The 18683-nt window shown below is 56.9% G+C and overlaps 8 protein-coding genes across 8 annotated transcripts; all 8 read left to right on the top strand.

Annotated features, from left to right (window-relative positions):
• Positions 1-519: 519 nt before the first annotated feature.
• LDBPK_350100 (hypothetical protein, conserved) lies at positions 520-1128 on the top strand (the record flags this gene model as incomplete). The annotated part of the gene is made up of 1 exon (XM_003864555.1): positions 520-1128. The coding sequence occupies one exon, from the start codon at positions 520-522 to the stop codon at positions 1126-1128; it is 609 nt and encodes a 202-aa protein (XP_003864603.1).
• Positions 1129-2250: 1122 nt separating this feature from the next.
• Positions 2251-3099, top strand: LDBPK_350090 (hypothetical protein, conserved; the record flags this gene model as incomplete). The annotated part of the gene is made up of 1 exon (XM_003864554.1): positions 2251-3099. The coding sequence occupies one exon, from the start codon at positions 2251-2253 to the stop codon at positions 3097-3099; it is 849 nt and encodes a 282-aa protein (XP_003864602.1).
• Positions 3100-4046: 947 nt separating this feature from the next.
• Positions 4047-5786, top strand: LDBPK_350080 (transporter, putative; the record flags this gene model as incomplete). The annotated part of the gene is made up of 1 exon (XM_003864553.1): positions 4047-5786. One exon carries the CDS (start codon positions 4047-4049, stop codon positions 5784-5786), a length of 1740 nt encoding a protein of 579 aa, XP_003864601.1.
• A 1027-nt stretch (positions 5787-6813) lies between these two features.
• Positions 6814-7692, top strand: LDBPK_350070 (prohibitin, putative; the record flags this gene model as incomplete). The annotated part of the gene is made up of 1 exon (XM_003864552.1): positions 6814-7692. The coding sequence occupies one exon, from the start codon at positions 6814-6816 to the stop codon at positions 7690-7692; it is 879 nt and encodes a 292-aa protein (XP_003864600.1).
• A 946-nt stretch (positions 7693-8638) lies between these two features.
• On the top strand, positions 8639-10651 carry LDBPK_350060 (hypothetical protein, conserved; the record flags this gene model as incomplete). Its single annotated transcript, XM_003864551.1, has 1 exon — positions 8639-10651. One exon carries the CDS (start codon positions 8639-8641, stop codon positions 10649-10651), a length of 2013 nt encoding a protein of 670 aa, XP_003864599.1.
• A 2490-nt stretch (positions 10652-13141) lies between these two features.
• Positions 13142-14242, top strand: LDBPK_350050 (2-oxoisovalerate dehydrogenase beta subunit, mitochondrial precursor, putative; the record flags this gene model as incomplete). Its single annotated transcript, XM_003864550.1, has 1 exon — positions 13142-14242. One exon carries the CDS (start codon positions 13142-13144, stop codon positions 14240-14242), a length of 1101 nt encoding a protein of 366 aa, XP_003864598.1.
• A 1269-nt stretch (positions 14243-15511) lies between these two features.
• On the top strand, positions 15512-17701 carry LDBPK_350040 (phosphatidylinositol-specific phospholipase-like protein; the record flags this gene model as incomplete). The annotated part of the gene is made up of 1 exon (XM_003864549.1): positions 15512-17701. One exon carries the CDS (start codon positions 15512-15514, stop codon positions 17699-17701), a length of 2190 nt encoding a protein of 729 aa, XP_003864597.1.
• A 792-nt stretch (positions 17702-18493) lies between these two features.
• Positions 18494-18682, top strand: LDBPK_350030 (pyruvate kinase; the record flags this gene model as incomplete). The annotated part of the gene is made up of 1 exon (XM_003864548.1): positions 18494-18682. A coding segment is annotated over one exon (189 nt), but the record flags the coding sequence as incomplete, so codon positions are not given.
• Position 18683: the final 1 nt, after the last annotated feature.

Raw genomic sequence — 18683 nt, 5'->3', positions numbered from 1 at the left:
TCATGTGGGGTTTTCTTCTGTACACCTCGTCTTCTGACTCAGCGTCCGCGTAAGCACAGCTAAGTGCGCGAGACAGCATCGCTGCTCTTGACACCATGCAGTGTCTTTCCTGTTCTCCACAGAAGAGAGCTGACCAACATGGACTCCGTCAAGTCAATGTAACTCACGTGACTATTTGCTTCTATTATGCTTACCTGTAGCGTCCCTGCTCTGTCACTCTAACGGACCTGTTGGGAGCCATCTTCATGCTGCACGTCTTTCACATTGCCCTCCTGCGCTCTTCTTCTGCATTGCTCCCTCTTCTTGCTCATGCTTTCGAGCTCTATCGCGCTCAACGTGCGCATCGTCTTGATTCCTCTCCCTGACCCGATGTGCGCTGTTGCTGCTGCACTCTATCAACACATCTACCACCCGGTTCATTAGCCACCCCTCTAGTTTTAGGAAGAGACAACACGTAGTGCACATAATCCCTCCCTTCGCAGCTCATTTCTTACACTCGTTGCTACCCAGTTTGCGAAAATGATGAAGCCAACGTCCCCCAACTTCATGGCGCAGGGCATCTGGGCCGGTTTCCGCTACTATATCGGCCACTTCTTCTACCCAAACATGTACCGAGAGTTCCTCTCCGTGCAGAATGCGCACAAAGTCGAACGCGCACTCCGTTTGCAGAAGGCCATCAAGGCTAACAAGATCGACTACCGCGCCCTTCTCGCCCTCCCTGTCACGGACCACGCCCATCCTTACAAGATGGAGTACCCGTGGGAGAAGGTCATGCAGAGCGACGCGCGCGACTTAGGCTTCTACGGCAAGTGGTATGCCAGCAAAATGATGTGCTTCTACGAGGGCCTTCAGTTCCACAAGTGGGGCTGCCTTCAGGACGACCTTATCAACGCCCACGGCTGGTGGAACCGTGCTGCCCGCACGCGTGCGCCGAAGGACAAGGTTGTGCACGGCGACCGTCGTGTGATGCGTGCCCGTGTCCTCAAGGACAAGTACATCTACGAGCCAAAGGATCGGTGGGTGCACCCTGTCGACAACGTCGCATACTTCGGTCCCTATGTCATGATGGTGGCTGATGAATGGGAGGAGAAGTGGGGGTTTTTTGCCGGCCAGGAGGTGGAATACTAGACGTGCACGTGTGCGCTTTGAGCCTCATGGGCCGTACCGTCAGAGAAAGGAGGGCGCGTGTGTAGGAGAGCGGTAGCCGTGCCTGTATTGATGTATGTGCCCCACTCTCTTTCTTTATCCTCTCTACCTTCCCGGCGTGTTTTGTTTCTTTTTTACCATAGGAATTTAAGTGCACTTGATGGCGCGTGTACGCTCTTTGAGTAAGAAATGGTAGCCGGCGAGGTAAGAAAGGTTCTTCACCGAAAGGCACAGTCGCATGCATTTCGCATTTGTTTAATGTGGCACGCGGGCTTTTCATTACGCACACTCAAGCGTATGCGCTGCTGTCGAAGTAGGGGAGACTCCCATCATATCTGTCTTTCTCCTTTTCCCTCAACCTCTCCACCGCTTTCTCGTGCTCGCTCTCTGTCATGTGGCGTGATTAGTAGTGCAAAATCCATCGAGCCAAGAGGAATACAAATATGCAAAAAAAAGCAAGCAAACGAGAGAACGAAAGCAGAAGTGCATGAGCGGGCCCGCCTGAGGCCAATGCCAGCTGCTGAGCAGAGGTGCTCTCCTCGCATCTGCACACACACACACACACACACACACAACACTGCCTCATGAGATTGCGAGGGCATTCGATGCACGTTCACTCCGATGCCGCTGTGACATGCACAAGCCCTTGATGCAGCGTCTCGTGCGCGTCTTTGAGACTTTAGCAAAGAGAGAAGGCGGCGTCACGCCCCCTTCTCTTCTGCGCTCGTCACGTTTGTGTGTGTGTGTGGTCTGCTCAAATGCCCCGTCAGCATCTCCGAAGGATGCGGCGGCTCTTCCACATACCGGAAACACTTTCTGCTTGGCGTGTACTCAAGTGGCTTTCATCTTTTCAACCTTCCTCGTCACTTCCTCGCCACTCTTTCTTTCTTCGTCTTTGGTCGTTTGCACGTTCGCTGTGCCTCCTATGCGTACATGGTTTCGTGAGACAGCGTACACACCCATTCATCTACTGCACTGACGACTGGCACCGCAGCGCTGTCATCACCGGGCCATTGCTGAGTTCATGCGGTCGAGAGAGAAAGAGGGATGACAGTGACCGGGACGACGACTCGTCAGCTTTGCTCCGTCCCCACGACAGCCGCGATGTCGCTCGCTGAGGAAAGTGCACGCCGCCGCGTGCGAAGGCTCGCCGGCATGGGCAAATATGAGCTCGCTGAAGAGCTTCTGCAAAGCGATTGTGCCCAGAGCGAAACGGCGCTCTCTGCGGCGGCCATGCAGTTGGAAAGAGACGGTGCACATCAGTGGAATGCGCTGCAACGAGCCGAAGGTCAATACCTCTTGCAGCAGCGGCGCGCCGCATCGCAAGAGAAGCGCGTACACTTGGAGCGTCTTCTCCGCTCACAAGCTGAACGACGCCGAGCGGACGAGGAGGAGCTGGCCCGGTTCGCCGCCTCTGAGACTGTGAAACTGCAAACCATGCCGATAGCTGTCCCTCGCGAGGTGCTGGTGTTGCAACAGCAGGAGACAGAGCTGAGATGGGAAGGCAGCTTTTCTGAGGCTGCCAAGCGCCGCCGCGATGCGGCGCGCCTAGAAAGAGAACTCTTGGGCGCCTATTTGCTCAGCCGAGGCAGCTTGCTCGAACATCGCATCACTCGTCAGGCGGCTGCCTTGCTCAAGCGGGAAACTATAGCGCTAGAGAAGGATGATGCCAGCATGGCTGCGCTGCAGGCGAAGCATGCAGGACATCGTCGGTGTGCTGTGGCGCAGCTGAGACACATCGAGGATGGGATGCTCGCCGCACAGAGCCGCACCCATCGCTACTTGCAGGAGACGCGTGCGCGCAACGGCATGCTCAGCGCTACGCACACCAGGACTCAGCGCGGCACTGCACTGGAAAGGCGTGTGTACGGCGATGCCTACCGGCTGCCATCGTTGTGCGAGCTGTACGGCTCACTAATGGAAGAGCGTCCTTCTACCTCGCCAGCCGTGTAGCTGTAGTGAGCGGAGGCAACGCTGTGAGAGATAAGGTGAAGTGGAGTGTGGCGCGCTACCAAACAGTGTCACGTCTCTCCTTCTTTCCTTAACGAGAGTGCCGCGTTGTTTATATAATTTTTTCCATTCCACTCAAAGGAAATCGAGAATGGTGGAACACTTTTGATGTACACTACGATGGAATCTAGCAACAAGGCATGAGCCGCATTGCATGCATTGGCGGTACACAGCCACAAAGACACCACACACACACACATGCAGGTGCCTCCAACTCACAGGAAAAGTCCCCTCTCATTGATGTCACCGACGTTGTGCTCGATATCACTCAACACGCAGGCTGCTGGAAAATGCAGTTGCTGCTCTTTGCGTACACGGAGTCGCAGCTCCTCAAAGTTCATATTTGCTGAACGCGACGGCATGGAAGGGAAGAAAGGGGTGAGTTGGGCGTGGTGCATGGGTTAGTGGGTGAGAAGAAAGGGAGATAAATCGAAAAGAGGGCAAAGACTCGCGGCACAGTGGCACTAGAGCACACATATTGGTTGGGCGCTTCTAGGATTAGTCCGATACGAGAGTGATTCCGCATCGTTCCTGCACTGCCACCACTCCCAGCAAACAGGTGCATCACGCGTTGCTAAGTAAGACTGCTGCGTTACTCTTTCTCCTCTGCCCCCCCCCCCTTCCGACGACGACGGCCGCTTCTCCCACTTCTGCCTTTTTCTGTACTTTGCTTCGTTAGCTTCGGCCAGTTCGCTTATCCTGTGCGGCCACGGGACTTTTTTTTCTCTGCCCCTCGAAACTCGCAGAAGCCGCTGAAAGAAAGTGATAGGAGGTGCGGCGCAGGGCCTCTCTTTCGCTCCGCCGAGACATAACCATCCGCCAACAACTGCTACGATCACCTCGGTAGTTTTCGCATTTGCCTAGCCGTCCTTGCCTTTCCCGTCTGAATTATGCCATCTGGTGTTGGCGTGCCTGCCACGCCCCACCGTCAGGCGCTCCCCTTCGAGGTAGGTGAGCAACCGCCACTGACGCCGCTTCCCACGGCTCCCAGAGATGACTACTCCCGCACCTCTCAGCTCTTGTTTGAGGCGCCTGTGCTTCTGCCTCTCACTGCCGACCAGCGGCACCTCATTGAGCAGCTCGATTTCTTCAAGAAATGGTACCTCTTTTGCCATTTTGTGTACATATGCACATGGGTTTTGATTGGGTTTCTTGGTCTGCTTGTCATGGTCCCACACCTCGCCACTGTTGACGCCTTCTTTGTCGCCGTATCCTCGGTGTGCAACTGCGGTCTGCAGTCAGTGGACGTAGGCAAATGGTCTGCCGGCGCGACGCTTTTCCGGCATTTTCTGTTGCTCCCTGGAGGGGTTGTGATCACCAGCAGCTTTCAACCTCTTCTGCGCCTCTTCATGTTGCACCGCGTGCGGCATGTCTTTTACCCCGAAGAGAAGGATACACCACGGGAGGCGTTATTACGGGCGAAGAAGCGAGCCGAGGCACGCCGCTTGCACTACGCTGCTCTCGTGAGCGCCATCACCCCCTTTGTGTACTTTGTCGTCGTCAACAGTGCCCTCATGACGCTGCTGTGGAGTCTCAACGTCTCACACCTCTCTGCCTTTGACGTGTTCTGCATGACACTCGCTTCATTCCACAGCTCCATCTTCTTACCCATGGAGGCGTACGCGAGGGACGCCGCTGTGACGGGGCTGGTGACAGCAGCGTGCGCACTAGGGTTCACCGCCTTCCCTGTCTTTCTCCGCTTTTTTATGCTGTGCGAGTGGTGCTCGCTGTGGGTCGTACGCCGCTTTACCGGTCTCCTATGCCGCTGCATCGAGCTCTGTCGCTCGCCTTTGGACGACACTAGCGACGGTGAGGAGAGGAGCGCCAGCGAAACCGACGACATCTCTGCAGCCTTGCTTCATGCCCTGCCACGCCACTCTTACTCTCTCTTACGCTGCCTAGATAATATGGACGCTGCATTTCGGGAGGCGATGTCGTCTAAAGAGCCAGGCACCTTTCACCCGTTTCTCTTTCGTCCCAGCGAAACGGCCTTTCTGGGCTTTGCGTGGTGCGCCCTGACCCTGATGCAAGCGGCCCCGTTCTGGTATGAGCAGTGGGATGGGGTGCTGCACGGGTACACATGGCCGTACAAGATATACCTATCTCTCTGCCAGGCCGCCGCCGTCCGCTTCGCCGCTGCCTCCTTTGTGCCGCTGCTCGAGTACAGCAATGCTCATGTAGCGGTAACCATCCTCTCCATGTACCTCCCCGCTCTCCCGATATCGACCGATCGCACGTACCGCAAGTGGAGGCAAATGTTCCGCACCTCTGTCGTCCGCCTGCTCACGTCGCGTCTCTTCTGGCTGTTTACTGGAATGGTGCTGATGCTCTTTTCAGAAGAGGGCGAAATGCGGGTGCAGCTGCTCAAGAGTCGTTTTGATATTATGACGCGCACCTTATTTGAAGTCATCAGCGCCTACGCTGGATGCGGTCTGTCGCTGTCACTGCCCGACTCGAATGTGTCATTTGTTGGCTTCACTGGCACCTTTTGCAAGCTCATCATTGCCGCGGTCATCCTCGGCGGTCGGCATCGCTTCGTAGATCTCGGCATCGACTTGGGCTTTAGCTCTCTCCAGTCCGATGTCGACGCGACTTCTTCGAGCGAAAGGATCTCTTCCTCCCAGACGTGATGGCACGCGAGCTACCGCAGTGAAGTGAGCACAGCACGTATGTGATGTGCACGCTGGCTGGTGTTGCGTATGCGGCTCTCGTGCATGCGAACTGCTACTCACTGCTGATATTATTTCCGTGCTTGTTTTTATGCTTTTCTATTCTCTTCACTTCCTGCTTCCCACACTCCCCTCTCCTGTAGAGAAAGGTTGCCTCATTTCACTGTTGTGACCAGGAGAGGCAGAGTTGCGCCTCCAGCGTCCCTTCCGGCTTAACCCTTGGTCTTTTATTCTGTTGCTTTTCGGCACTCTTCGCGCGGCGGCCTAGACTCAGCGAATAATAATGGTGTGATGACTCTTCGAGCACATCGACAGATTTCCAGCAGAGAACATGGCACACATGGGGCAAGCAAGCGAACGAAAGCGTCCGCGCCGTTGTTTCCGCGTCCGTGGCGCTCTTCTTCCCCGTCTCTTCCCCTCACCTCTGCGTCGCGCACACACAAACGCGGAGAGAGAGTCATCTCTCCGCCGTTTTCGGTCAAGCACCGGTGAAGACGATGAAGTTCCTGGCCGAGAGAGGGGTGATTCTCACGGGGGCTGCTGCAGTACGGCGAGCCACGCTGGTGGAATTGCTGCTCGTTTTTTCCACCGTCTCGTGCATTGTTGCCGGCTCACTAGCGATCATCAATCGTTTTGCCACTTTTCATGCTTCCTGTGCCGTCTGCTGTGTGCCGTTTTCCAGTGCCCCGGCGCTCAACCACCCCTTTCCTTTTCTGCCTTTCTTGGAAACCCCCTTCATCTCTCGCTTTCTCTCCCCCTTTCTTCCGCACGCACACGCCTGTGGTGGAGTTCGCAACAGCACAACGCCTGTAGCCTTTTCTTCACTAGTAGTATCGTCGTCGCTCGTGTTGAGCAGCCGCTAGCACGTTTTCTTTCTGTGATTTGCCGTCTCTTCTTCTCTTGCTCACATTTCCTGTGCTAATACGGAGCGCTTTTACCTCACAGCAAGATGCCCCCGAAGGTACCACCACAGCCGGACTTCTCCAAGATGGCGGCCGAGGCGCGGAAGAAGATGAACGCGTACGGTGGCTTTGGCAACATCATTGGCATGTCGGCCCTGGTCGGCGTCGGCTGCGTCTCCATCTACGCCCTCTACAAGTCAATCTTCTTTGTGCCAGGCGGCTTCCGCGCCGTCAAGTTCAACTGCATCACCGGCCTTTACAACCGCACCTATGGCGAAGGCGCCAACTTCGCGATCCCATTTCTAGAAACGCCTGTGGTCTTTGACATCCGCAACAAGCCTATCGAAGTGCCTACAGCGAGCGGTAGCCGTGACTTGCAGACGGTAAACATGGCCGTGCGTGTGCTTTACCAGCCCAACGTCGATAATCTGTACCACATTTATCGCCACATCGGCGTCAACTACGCGGAGACGGTTCTTCCCTCGCTCATTAATGAGATCATTCGCGCTGTTATTGCGCAATTCAACGCCTCTGACCTTCTCATCAAACGTCCTGAGGTGAGCCACCGCATCGGTGTAATGCTGGCCGAGAGGGCGAAGCGTTTCAACATTGACATCACCGACGTCTCGATCACTCAGATGAGCTTTGGAAAGGAGTACACCAACGCTGTGGAGGCAAAGCAGGTGGCGCAGCAGATGGCTGAGCGGGCCAAGTTCCGGGTGGAGCAGGCAGAGCAGGAGAAGCAGGCGGCCATTCTGCTGGCGCAGGGTGAGGCTGAGGCTGCCACACTCGTTGGTAATGCAGTGAAGCGCAACCCCGCCTTCCTGGAGCTGCGCGGGCTGGAGGCAGCTCGAACGATTGCCAAAACGCTTCGTGATCATGGCAACGGTCGCTACTACCTCGATAGTGACTCGCTCTACGTCAACGTCAAGGACCTAAAAATCGATCATTCCGGGGCGAAGTAATCGCGCGGCTTCACAAAGAGAATGGATGCGGCGTTGACGCACATTGACCAGCTCTGCCTTCTTTTACCCCATACATCCCGTCGCGCTTGTTCACTGACCCCCTTCACACTTCCGCGTGCCCAGCAGCGCACCACACAAGGCCACCGCTCGATCTGCGCAGTAGGAGCAATAGTAGCGCAGTGGAGAGCTTCAAGCAAGTAGCACTGTATCACCTGCTGTCGCGACATGTGCGCCGCCTTCTCGATTTCCGACGGCACGCGCACCTCCCTTCTTTACGGCACCGCTGTATGTGCGAGTGCACGCATCGGGTGCGCTTTCATTCATTCCCCTTCACCTCCCCAGCCGCTGCGCCCTTGTTGCCACAACCTTTTTCCACACGCTGTTTACTTGGTTATATAGGATAGCACTTACTACCCCCACCCGTCACAAGTTTCTCACCCACATTTACACCCCCCACCCCGCCAACTTAGCAGTGGCGCGATGAGGGACGAGCAAACCAAAGATGGGCAGACAAAGTACGCGGGACTGTCTTTTACCTCCTGCCTTCTTTCGCTGTCGCTGCCCCGTGATTATTGAAGGTGATTCACAGGTGCCAGTGGGTGCAGTGGGCCCTCCGAGCAGGCGCGCACACTTGTGCACGACTCCCAACCTCGCTGCGCTCTCTTGCACACGGGCTCACCCTTTTGCTTCATCCCTTCTCCGTTCTTTCACCCTTTGCATGGGTGGTCACAGCATGTACCCAGAGAGGCGGATGACGCTTCAGCAACGGAGCACCTACTCATGGCACTCTCGTCGACCGCGCAACTCCTTGTGCCTCCGATGGGGCAGCATCCGCTACACTTTCCCCCTCTTCCATGTTACTCGTCCTTTTCCTTGTTTTTGCCCCACCCATACATCACTTCTCAACCCCGTTTCGGCCCTTCACTACTCGCAGCCTTTCCACTGTATGCAGGCCAAAGAGGTCTGGGGCGCGCTGCTCCGTGCCGCGGAGTGTGCCGCGAGGCAAGCGAGCAGCGGAGAGGAAGCTGCTGTGGTGGACACCGTGGCGGGTGAACTGGTACCCTACCCACACCTGAGCAGCGAAGAAACCACGTTTGTCCGCAACTGCGCCTTCAACCTTTCGAGATTTGCGGCTCTGTGCGAAGGCGCTTTTCAGGGGTATCGGGACTGCTACAAGCGAAACAGTACCTACCGACCATCCATGTATCTTGTCGCGTATCTCCTCATCTTTCAGTACCGCGCGCTCGGCGGCGCTACTGTTCGTGAGATGTTTAAGGGTAGCATGCCGACGCCTCGTCTCTGCGAGTTTGTGGAGTTTCTCTTATTAAGCGAGTCTGTGTCGCGCTACGCAGTTCCGCTGTGGCGAGCCGTCTACGATGATTCCTTCATTCAGCACCACGTTCTAGCCCCCCTATCTTCGGTCACCGAGGACGCGACGCATGACGTCTTGGAATGGTTTCGCCGACAGCCATCCCAGTCGGCGACAGCGGTGGCGTGCCCTCCGGCGGAGGAGGCCGCTGCTCTAGGCACCAAACACCGCACCTTTCCTCCCTCTTCATCGGCGGCGGCGTCGCGACCGCTAGCCTGTGCGCGTTTGCCTCCGCACGAGGTGCGTGAAATGGCCTTCACAGTGCCAGAGCCGCGCCTGCCGCGCATCAAGCCCAGCCCAGCCCCAGCAAATGCTCCACTGAAGAGGGCCCCAACGACGCTTGTCGGTTTCTCCTTTCATCGGCGCGAAGCTGCCGTTTCTGCTGCCCAATCTGAAAAAGCGGCGGAGTGCTTGGCCAGTGCGGATCAAAACACAACACACGAGGGAGCGCGTCTGTCACCTGCGCAGCTGCGCACCATGCTCTCCACATCGAAGTCGGTGCCTACCACCGTGGCGGCGCTCTTGCGAGAGGTGCGGGCGCGAGAACGTCAGCGGGACAACGCGGAGAGGGCGCTGCGGGAGCTGGAGGTGACGGTGCACGATTCGACGGAGTTCGACCTGTGGCGGCAGTCTCAACTAGAAGAGGAGCAGCAGCGGCGCCAGATGGAGGTATTGCAGCGCCACCTTCGCGCCATTGAGGCTTCGGACCGAGCACGAGCCCAGCGTGAGCGAACGACGCAGGCGCGCCGGCGACAGATTCAGAGGATGAAGGTGCAGTACCAGGCGGAGATGCGGGCCAATATGCGAGAGCAAGAGCACGCGCTGCGCGAGCACGAGGAGCATGCTCAGCAGCTGCGCAGCAAGCTCTCTCAGAACTGCGCTGCTGCGGTCGATATGGTGGCGGCAGAGAAAAGCGCCCTGGCGGCTCAGGTGAAGGATGAGTCGGAGCAGCTACGCGCTGCTGCGCAGGAGGCGGAGGAGCACCGACGAACACACCAGGTCTTGGCGATTCAGGAGATCCGTTTGCTGCGCGAACGGCTGCGGGAGAAGCACGCGGCGATGGGAACTGAGAGGCGCCGGGCCTGGGCGGACGGAGAGGCCGACGCCGCCTTAGGCCGCATGTCGCAGGCCGAGCTCCGTGACGCGCTGGAGCGCCTCCGCGAAGAAGCTGCGGCCGATGAGGATTCACGGCGGCAGCGGGTGGCTGAGGCACGCAGTCGCACGCAGGAGAAGCATGAGCGTCTCAAACGTGAGTGCATTCGTGAGCGCGAGAAGCAGCGACGAATCCGTCAGGCAAACCTGACGCAGCGCATGGCCCACAGGGCGGCAGTGGAGGCGGAGCGGATCCAAGTGGAGAGGGCGCGAATGGCGCAGTTCCATGAAAAGCTGGAAATCCGACTCCAAGCCAAGCGTGATGCCCACCACGCCGCGCACGAGGCGGAGCGACAGCGCAGAAACGAAGTCTTGCTACGCGCCCAAGACGGTGCTTCAATGGAGCGCAAGAGATGGTCACAGTACGAGGCGGGCCTGGTGCGACGCGCAGAATTCGAGCAGCTGAGGGTACTCAAAGAGGCTCAGCATTTCGCGTAGCAGAAAGTCGACGAAACGGCTTATTTGTTGGTAAATGTGCTGCATGTATAATAGTGCACGAGGTATAGGTGAGAAAGAGTCTGTTCCGCTTTTTCCGGCTGCGACTCTCGACGGTGCATGTAAATCGATTTCCTCACTCCCTTCACCTTCTAATCCTGCTCGAGACTCTTTTAACTCTGCCCCTTTATCCTTTTGACCTCCTTGCGTCTTCTTTGCCGTGCAGGGCAGATCGATTCCCTTCTCTCGATGTGTGTGGGCGCACCGCCCATGCTTTCCGTGTGTTCTACACCACTACACAGGACCATACAGCCGACCTCCAGCCAAGGGAACGCGTTTGTGCCACCTTCCCGTTTCTTCATGGTGCCAACAAAAAAAGAGAAGATGCATGCTCTCCAAAGGAGACGGCAGTCTGTATGGCATACAAAAGGGACACCGGCCGGGAGAGGGCCTCTTTGTGGTGTGCGCATTGCGCTTTTGCGCATGCGTTGTGCATCCTCCATCGCAGGCCGCTGGATGGTTATGTGTCCCTCGCTCTTTCGTCGGACCTGGCTCACAATGTGGCACTGTGGCGCAGCTTGATTGATGCAGCATGCTTTAGTCTACTCCATGTACTGCCAGTACAGCGGGACTGTCACACTAATGTCTCTCTACCGTTGTTTGCTTCCCCCCTTTTCACATTCATTTCTCTGAATGGGTGTCTGCACTATATGACATTGGTGTCTCCCCCTCCCCCCATACACGTGAGGGCTGCACGGCGTGAACGTCGGCTTGTACGGGGTGCTGCAGCGATGCTGCGTCAGAAGAAGCAAACGAGGGCGGCCCGCGGCTGTCCGAAAGCGGCGGCGGTATTCGACCCCGTTGCGTACGCAGCCTCCATCGCAATTTCTGCCGCGGAGAAACGGTTACGCGCGCCGCACGTGCGGGGTGCATCTTCTTCAACGGCCCGTCCCTCCTCTCCTCAGCGGCCACTGAGGAAAGGCGCCCTCGACGAGGCTCCGGAAGAGGCTGCTGTAGCCAGCTCTCACACAGCGAGCGCCTCTGTGTTGTGCCGCTCTGTCTTTCCTGAACTCACTGCATCCGCCGAAGGTCCGCGCACCCTGCTTGAAGAGCTGGCCTGTGCGTCCGACTCAAGCATGAGCGTGATCGCCAACACGCCGCCGATGCTCACCTGTGCGACACCCCACAACCACACACCAGTGGACGCCTCACGCAGCGCCTCTGTGCGCTCGTTGTCCCCGCCCGCACCGCCTACTCCAAACATCCCTAGATATCTGGCGCACTTGGCGACTCGCACCGAATCACCACCGTCAGAGCAGGAAGAAGCGCCCACTGCTGAGATCAATGAGGATGACGATGGAACCGTGTCTCTGCGGGATGCCTCCCCTCTGCGGGAGCACAGCGTTCCGGGTAGCGTAAGCATCCGATATCACACATGCACTATGGAGTCGGTTCACTCAATCGTGCGGCAGCTTAATTTTTCTCTGTACAAATAGACGCGCGCTCGCGCTTTCCTCTGGACACTTGCTGGTACGTCTTCTACTCACACTCTCCTTTTTTTTTAACAGTCTTGCGGAGGGGGTGGTGGAGAGGGACAGCCAAGTTCCTCGCATCGCTGCCTCTCATCCCTCTTTTGTTTGGCGCGTCAGCCTCGAGGTTTGTGACCATCACTCATGAGTGGTGAGCGCGGACCCCTAGAGCACGCCTCATAGGCCTCTCGTAAGAATGAGCGCAACGCCTGCTGCCCATTACTCAATGGATGTGCAGCTTTATTTTGGTAGTCCGTGAACGAAGCACAGCTTTTTTTTCTGCGAGACGGAATGGTAATGTAGTAGTCGAGGAGACATGGAGTCACGCTAGACTGTTTGCGCTCCACTCCCTCTCCTACCCTGGAGGGTCTGCTGCAATCCTGTGCTGCCCGCGGTCGAGAAATGCTTGCCCATCACTGTCATTCGACTTCACTTATTCTGCTCTCACTGCGGGCATTCTCTGCGCGTTCTTTCTTCCTCTTCCCTCTGACTGCCTCCGCCTTGTCGGCTGCCACGCAGAGAAGCGAGCCTGCTCCTTGAACGAGTGGCCAACCAGCGTCGACGCGCGCGCGTACACACACACACACACACGTACTCGCTGACTCACCTCGATATCCACGCCGCCACACCTGCGGCTGTTTCCATACCTTACTCCCTCCGCTTTCAAAGACTCATAATCTCGACGTGTCTTCTTCTTGCTTTGTACACTCGTAGCCTTCACACTCGATCCTTACTCATACCAAACGTACACCAACGCAGCACGAGGCCTCGTTGACGTTCTGCCGTTACTACGCGGTACAGTTGTGTTTTGCGCTTTACATCTGGCCATCGCGACTCGACCCGCCTCCTCGGAGCTCGAATTCTCCACTTGGCAGCAATCCCGGACTCCTGCTCTTTTCTATTTCAGCTTCTCTGGCGACTGAGGCTTGCCTGTTCCTGCTCTCTTGTTGTTCCATTCTCCTAGATGCGTCGCCTTTTTGCTGCCTCTGTCACTGCGATCGTTGCAGCGAGCTCTGCGGCGGCCAGGAGGCATGGCAGCGTTCAACCGAGTGAGTTCGTATTCGCGCCCGTGCCCGGCGAGGAAGAGGCGACGCGCAACGGCGTCAAGATGAACTTGTTTCAGGCGGTCAACTCGGGTCTTGATCACGCACTGTCCAAAGAGAGGACGGTACTTCTCGGTGAAGACGTCGCGTTCGGCGGCGTTTTTCGTTGTACGCTTGATCTGCGCAAGAAGCATGGTCCGCAGAAGGTATTCGACTCGCCGCTAACGGAGCAGGGTATTGTCGGCTTTGCGGTGGGCATGGCTGCCGTCGGCTGGCACCCCATCGCCGAGGTACAGTTCGCCGACTACATCTTTCCAGCCTTTGACCAAATTGTGAACGAAGCTGCCAAGTACCGCTTTCGCACGGGCGGCAACTTTCACTGTGGCATGCTGATTCGCGCCCCGTGCTCTGCAGTGGGCCACGGTGGCATTTATCACTCACAGAGTGTTGAGGGCTACTTTACTCACTGCCCTGGATTGAAGGTCGTCATGCCATCGTCTCCTTCGGAGGCAAAGGGCCTGCTGCTGAAATGTGTCGAGGAGAACGACCCCTGCATCTTCTTCGAGCCCAAGATTCTCTACCGTAGTGCAGTGGAGGAGGTTAACCCGGACTACTACACACTTCCGCTGGGCAAGGGCCGAATTCTCGTAGAGGGGTGTGACGTGACTATGGTTACCTACGGTTCTCAAGTGTACGTGGCGGCCAAGGCTGCAGAAATGGCGCGCAAGGAGGGCATCTCCGTAGAGCTCATTGACCTTCGCAGCTTGTTGCCGTGGGACCGTCAACTGGTGGCGGACTCGGTGAAGAAGACGGGTAAAGTGATTGTCACGCATGAGGCGCCGAAGACGAGCGGGTACGGTGCCGAGCTGGTGTCTAGCATAACAGAGGACTGCTTCCTCTCACTCGAGGCCCCGCCGACGCGCGTGTGCGGCTTGGACACGCCGTTCCCTTTGCACGAGCGCCTCTACCTGCCGAACGAGCTGAAGCTGTTGGATGCTATCAAGTCCGTGGTGCACTTTTGAGTTCCCAGCGCCGCGCTCTCCCTCTCCTTCGCATACCCTATCGTGCCCTCCCTGCCACTTGCTCAGCCTCGAAAGCCAAGCACACACATCATACTTGCGCTTGCGGTCGATGCTGTTCTCAAGCGCGCTGCTGTCTTAACTTTTGCGGCGTCGCCCCCCCCCCTTTTCCCCTCTTTTCTTCCTTCGTCGTTCGTGAGCGACGTGCCTGACAGCGAATAACACTCAACAGACGCGTACATACGGCTGCGCCACTGCACATGTGAGGCCCACATTCCCTCGCGCACCGTGGTGCCATCGTTTTTTCTCCCTTCCTCACCTCCGCTGGAGAGAGTTGACTTAGAATTGCGTATTCACTCTTTTGTGGCGTTTTCTCGCTCTAGAACGGAGGTCGAGAAAGTGGGAGAGAAGTCACGGTCGAGAGAAGAACGTGCTGTGCCCCTTTGCGAAGCTCCTTTAGGAGTGCAGCGCGTTGCAGCAGCACGCACAACCGGAACAGTGCGTTCCTTTGAGCGCTGTGTGTGTGCGTGTTTGTTTCGATTACGGGAGAAGAGAGGGAGAAATGTATTTTGGCGTTAGGTGTAATCCGGCTCTTGGTGGGCTCAAGGCATAATGGACGATGTTGTTGTTTGAGTCATATTACCCCTCGGCACTTCGCGAAAGAGGCAACCGCTGTACGGCAACATTACAGAGCGCTGTAGATGCAAGAGCTCCTCACACACTCACGTACTGGAGTGAGGTTGTCCGGATCCTCTCTCGTGCGCTAGCACGCAATCAGGCGAGCAGGATTACTCAGGCAACTCCTGCTCGGCCAGCTGCCATCTTCGTCAGCAGCTCCGTAGCACCCGTAGTGACCAACACCGCACGTATTGGTACGCAGGCATGCCAATGGCACAGGATCAAAATGCCAAAGAAGACTCCACGCGTGGTGCCTACGAGGTACTTTGCAAAACTGCGTTGCTTTGCCATCATGCTGGCTGGAGCGCTGCATCCACCTTGCACACACGGCGGCGCTGGCCTCTATAGTCGGTGTACGCCGCAACACCACGCAACTGTTTCACTTCTAAAGTTCCAATGCTTTGCCTTTCTTGCTTTGCTCTGCGTCTTCCTTCCACACCTGCCGCACCTCTCTATTGTGCACACCGTCCCCCTTTCCCTCCACCCCCACGTACAGAGAACAACTACGACAAAAGGGAACGCACCATCTCCGCTGCGTGGGCCCTTTACTCCATCTCATTGAATGAGAAGTAGGGCGAGCGCGAGAGCGTCATCATGTCCCTTACTTTGACTGGAGAAAATTCATGGGACTCCTCTGTGGGGCGCGAATGCTCCGAGCTTGCGGATGAGCTGAAAGAGAAGGGCGTGCCCCTTCTTCGCGTGACACGCAACTACAATGTAAAGAAAGTGCTCATATCCTTCTCTCCTGTGGGCGACGGTCTTCAGTGCCAGCCGGCGTCGGAGCATCACAGCTCTCTTCTTTTTGCTGACATGTGGGCTATTCGCTCCCTACCACCTTCCGACAAAATCTGCAGCAAGGCAGGCCTCACGCACTTTCAGTACTGCTTTCAGGTGGAGTCCCAGTTTGGCTGGTCGTGGAATCTCGTATGCAACACGGCGCTGGAGCGCAGCACCTGGGTTGACTTTCTAGAGCAGCGTCGCCGCACCTTTCTGGACAAGAGCCGCGCCAATGCGGCAAATGCGTCCGTCGAGCGATACTGGTTCATCGCGGCGCAGCAGGGAAAGACGAAGCTCTCCTTTAACGAGATATCGATGCTCGCCAATAAGCTGTTTGGTCGAGTGCCCCCTGCGGAGTTTGCCGACCGCTTTCGCCAGTGCGACAGTGACAAAGACACGTGCCTCAACTACCAAGAGTTTTGTGAGTTCTTCCACTACTTCAACGAGGCCAAGGCAGTGCGCAGTATCTACGAGAGGCAGACATCAGACGGCACACCTGGCATGACGGCAGAGGAGTTCACCCGCTTCTGCATCGCAAACGATGCGGTGGCCAACGTAACGCCGATGCGTTGTGCGTCCCTATTCCACCTCTTTGCAAACCGGCAGTCGGACCGAATGGCTTTGAACGGCTTTACCGCCTTTCTGCTGCACCCGCACCACAACACCATCGTAGACGCGCGTCAACTTCGCTTGACAGACTCGATGGACCACCTCCTTCCACACTACTTCATCAACAGCTCTCACAACACCTATCTCACCGGCAATCAGCTGAATTCTGAGAGCTCCTGCAATATGTATCGCGACGTGCTGTTGGCCGGTTGCCGCTGTGTTGAGATCGATTGCTGGGATGGCCCCGCTGGCGTGCCCGTTGTGTATCATGGTCGCACCATGACCACCAAAATCGCCTTCGACGACGTGGTTCGCACCATCAACGACTACGCGTTTCAAAACCCTAGCGACAATCACGAAGCCGCCTGGAACCCTCGCGAATTCCCCGTGATTGTCTCCCTCGAAGTGCACACGAGCCCAGAACAGACAAACCGGATGGCAGAGATTATCCGCAGTGTGTTCAAGGAGCGCCTCTTTCTCTCCCGCCTCGATGCGTCCTCGTACACACCGGCAAAGCTGAAAGGTAAGATCCTCGTAAAATGGAAGATGAATGCCGCCGGTGTGGAGGATCTGAAGGATACGGCGGGTAGCGGCATTCGGGCAGACCGTCGGGCACCTCTGCTCACCACGCTGAAGCTCTCGGCATGCGCCTCGATCGGAACCGTCCGATCAACGTCATGGGGCGCCGAGGAGCAACCCTTCAACGTTCAAAGTTACGTGGAAGGGGAGGTAGCTCGGCTAGAGGCGTGCTCCCCGGTGGACTTTGCGCGCCAGAACACACGCATGCTCTCCCGCATCTACCCCGCGGGTACTCGCATCGACTCTTCCAACTACGATCCCATGCTCATGTGGCGCCTCGGCTGTCAGATGGTAGCGCTCAATTGGCAGACGCGAGATCACAACTTTCGCGTTAACGAGGGCTTTTTCACGCATCAAAACGGTGGGTGCGGCTACGTTCTCAAGCCTATGCACCTGCGCGATGTCGGCGGGGGGTGCAGCGCCATCCCTTTCACCCTTGCTCTGCGACTCATCTGCGGCTCACATCTCGGCACCACGTTCGACGGTGCCGACGTCACCCACGTGTCCTTGCGGGTGTGGGTTCACGGCGAAGCGTGGTCGCATGAAACCATTGCCGTGCCAACTACAATCTACCCCGAGTGGAACGAAAGAATGGAGCTGCAGGGAAGGTGCAAGGAAACCGCAGTGCTCTGCCTTTGTGTTGTGGCACACACCCGCAGTGGTACCACGCATGATGTATGCACAGCATGTATTCCGGTTCGTGTTTTGCGAACTGGGTATCATGCTATGCCGCTCCGACACGCCAAAAGTGGACACACGGCCGAGGTCGCATCTGTTTTGTGTCACCTTTCCTTCAAGACTCCAGCGCTGTTCTCTTGATGATTGTCATACAAACAAGCAGCTGCTCCATATTCTTAGTCACTCGGCCTCTCCGGGACCGCGCAGGGCGTACGTGCTGCAATCAGATGCTCAGCGCAGCTGTACCACGTCGACGTACTCACATCTGCCACAATTCTTGCTGCTTGCTTCACACTCGTCTTGTGACATTCACTGCAACGCAAAACAAAAGGCGGAAACAAAAACGAACAAACAAACGGAACACCTCTCGCAGGCAATTCCATTTTAGTGGACACAACGCCTGCTCTCAGATACAACAGGCTAGGATTAGGGAAGGAGGGTGGTGGGAAGGGGGATGCCACCTCAGCTCATGCGACTGGCATTGGCCTGCGCGATCCGCAGGTGTGCTTTCCCGTTCACTTCGAGCTCCTCGACGCCTGCAACTGCAGTGCATCCTTGATCTCGCTGTCAAGCAGACATGCGTATACAATCACCCTTTCAAACACTTGCCATATATTCTCCTCTTTTACACTTTCTATGTCTCCGGGTGACAACGGGACACTGTCTCACACGTACACGTACACGTAAACACACACACATACGGCACAGTCAGTGCTTCACTTTTGTCTTATCACAGCTGCCGTTTTTGAACTCATTTTACTCACCTTCTCACCTCTCGCCTTCCCCTCATTCTACAAAATGTCGCAGTTGGCTCACAACCTGACGCTCTCGATCTTCGAGCCGGTTGCGAACCACCGGGCGACCCGGATCGTGTGCACTATCGGCCCTAGCACGCAGAGCGTGGAGGCGCTGAAGGGACTGATTCAGAGCGGCATGTCTGTTGCGCGCATGAACTTCTCGCATGGGTCACACGAGTACCACCGGACGACGATCAACAATGTGCGCCAGGCCGCCGCGGAGCTCGGTGTGAATATCGCGATCGCGCTGGACACAAAGGGGCCCGAGATTCGGACGGGACAGTTCGTTGGTGGCGAGGCCGTGATGGAGCGAGGCGCGACATGCT

The sequence above is a fragment of the Leishmania donovani genome, chromosome 35 (assembly GCF_000227135.1).
Source record: "Leishmania donovani BPK282A1 complete genome, chromosome 35".
Classification (NCBI taxonomy): Eukaryota; Euglenozoa; class Kinetoplastea; order Trypanosomatida; family Trypanosomatidae; genus Leishmania; species Leishmania donovani.
The sequence above is the reverse complement of the archived record's forward strand: the minus strand, read 5'-3'. Positions and strand labels throughout refer to the sequence as shown.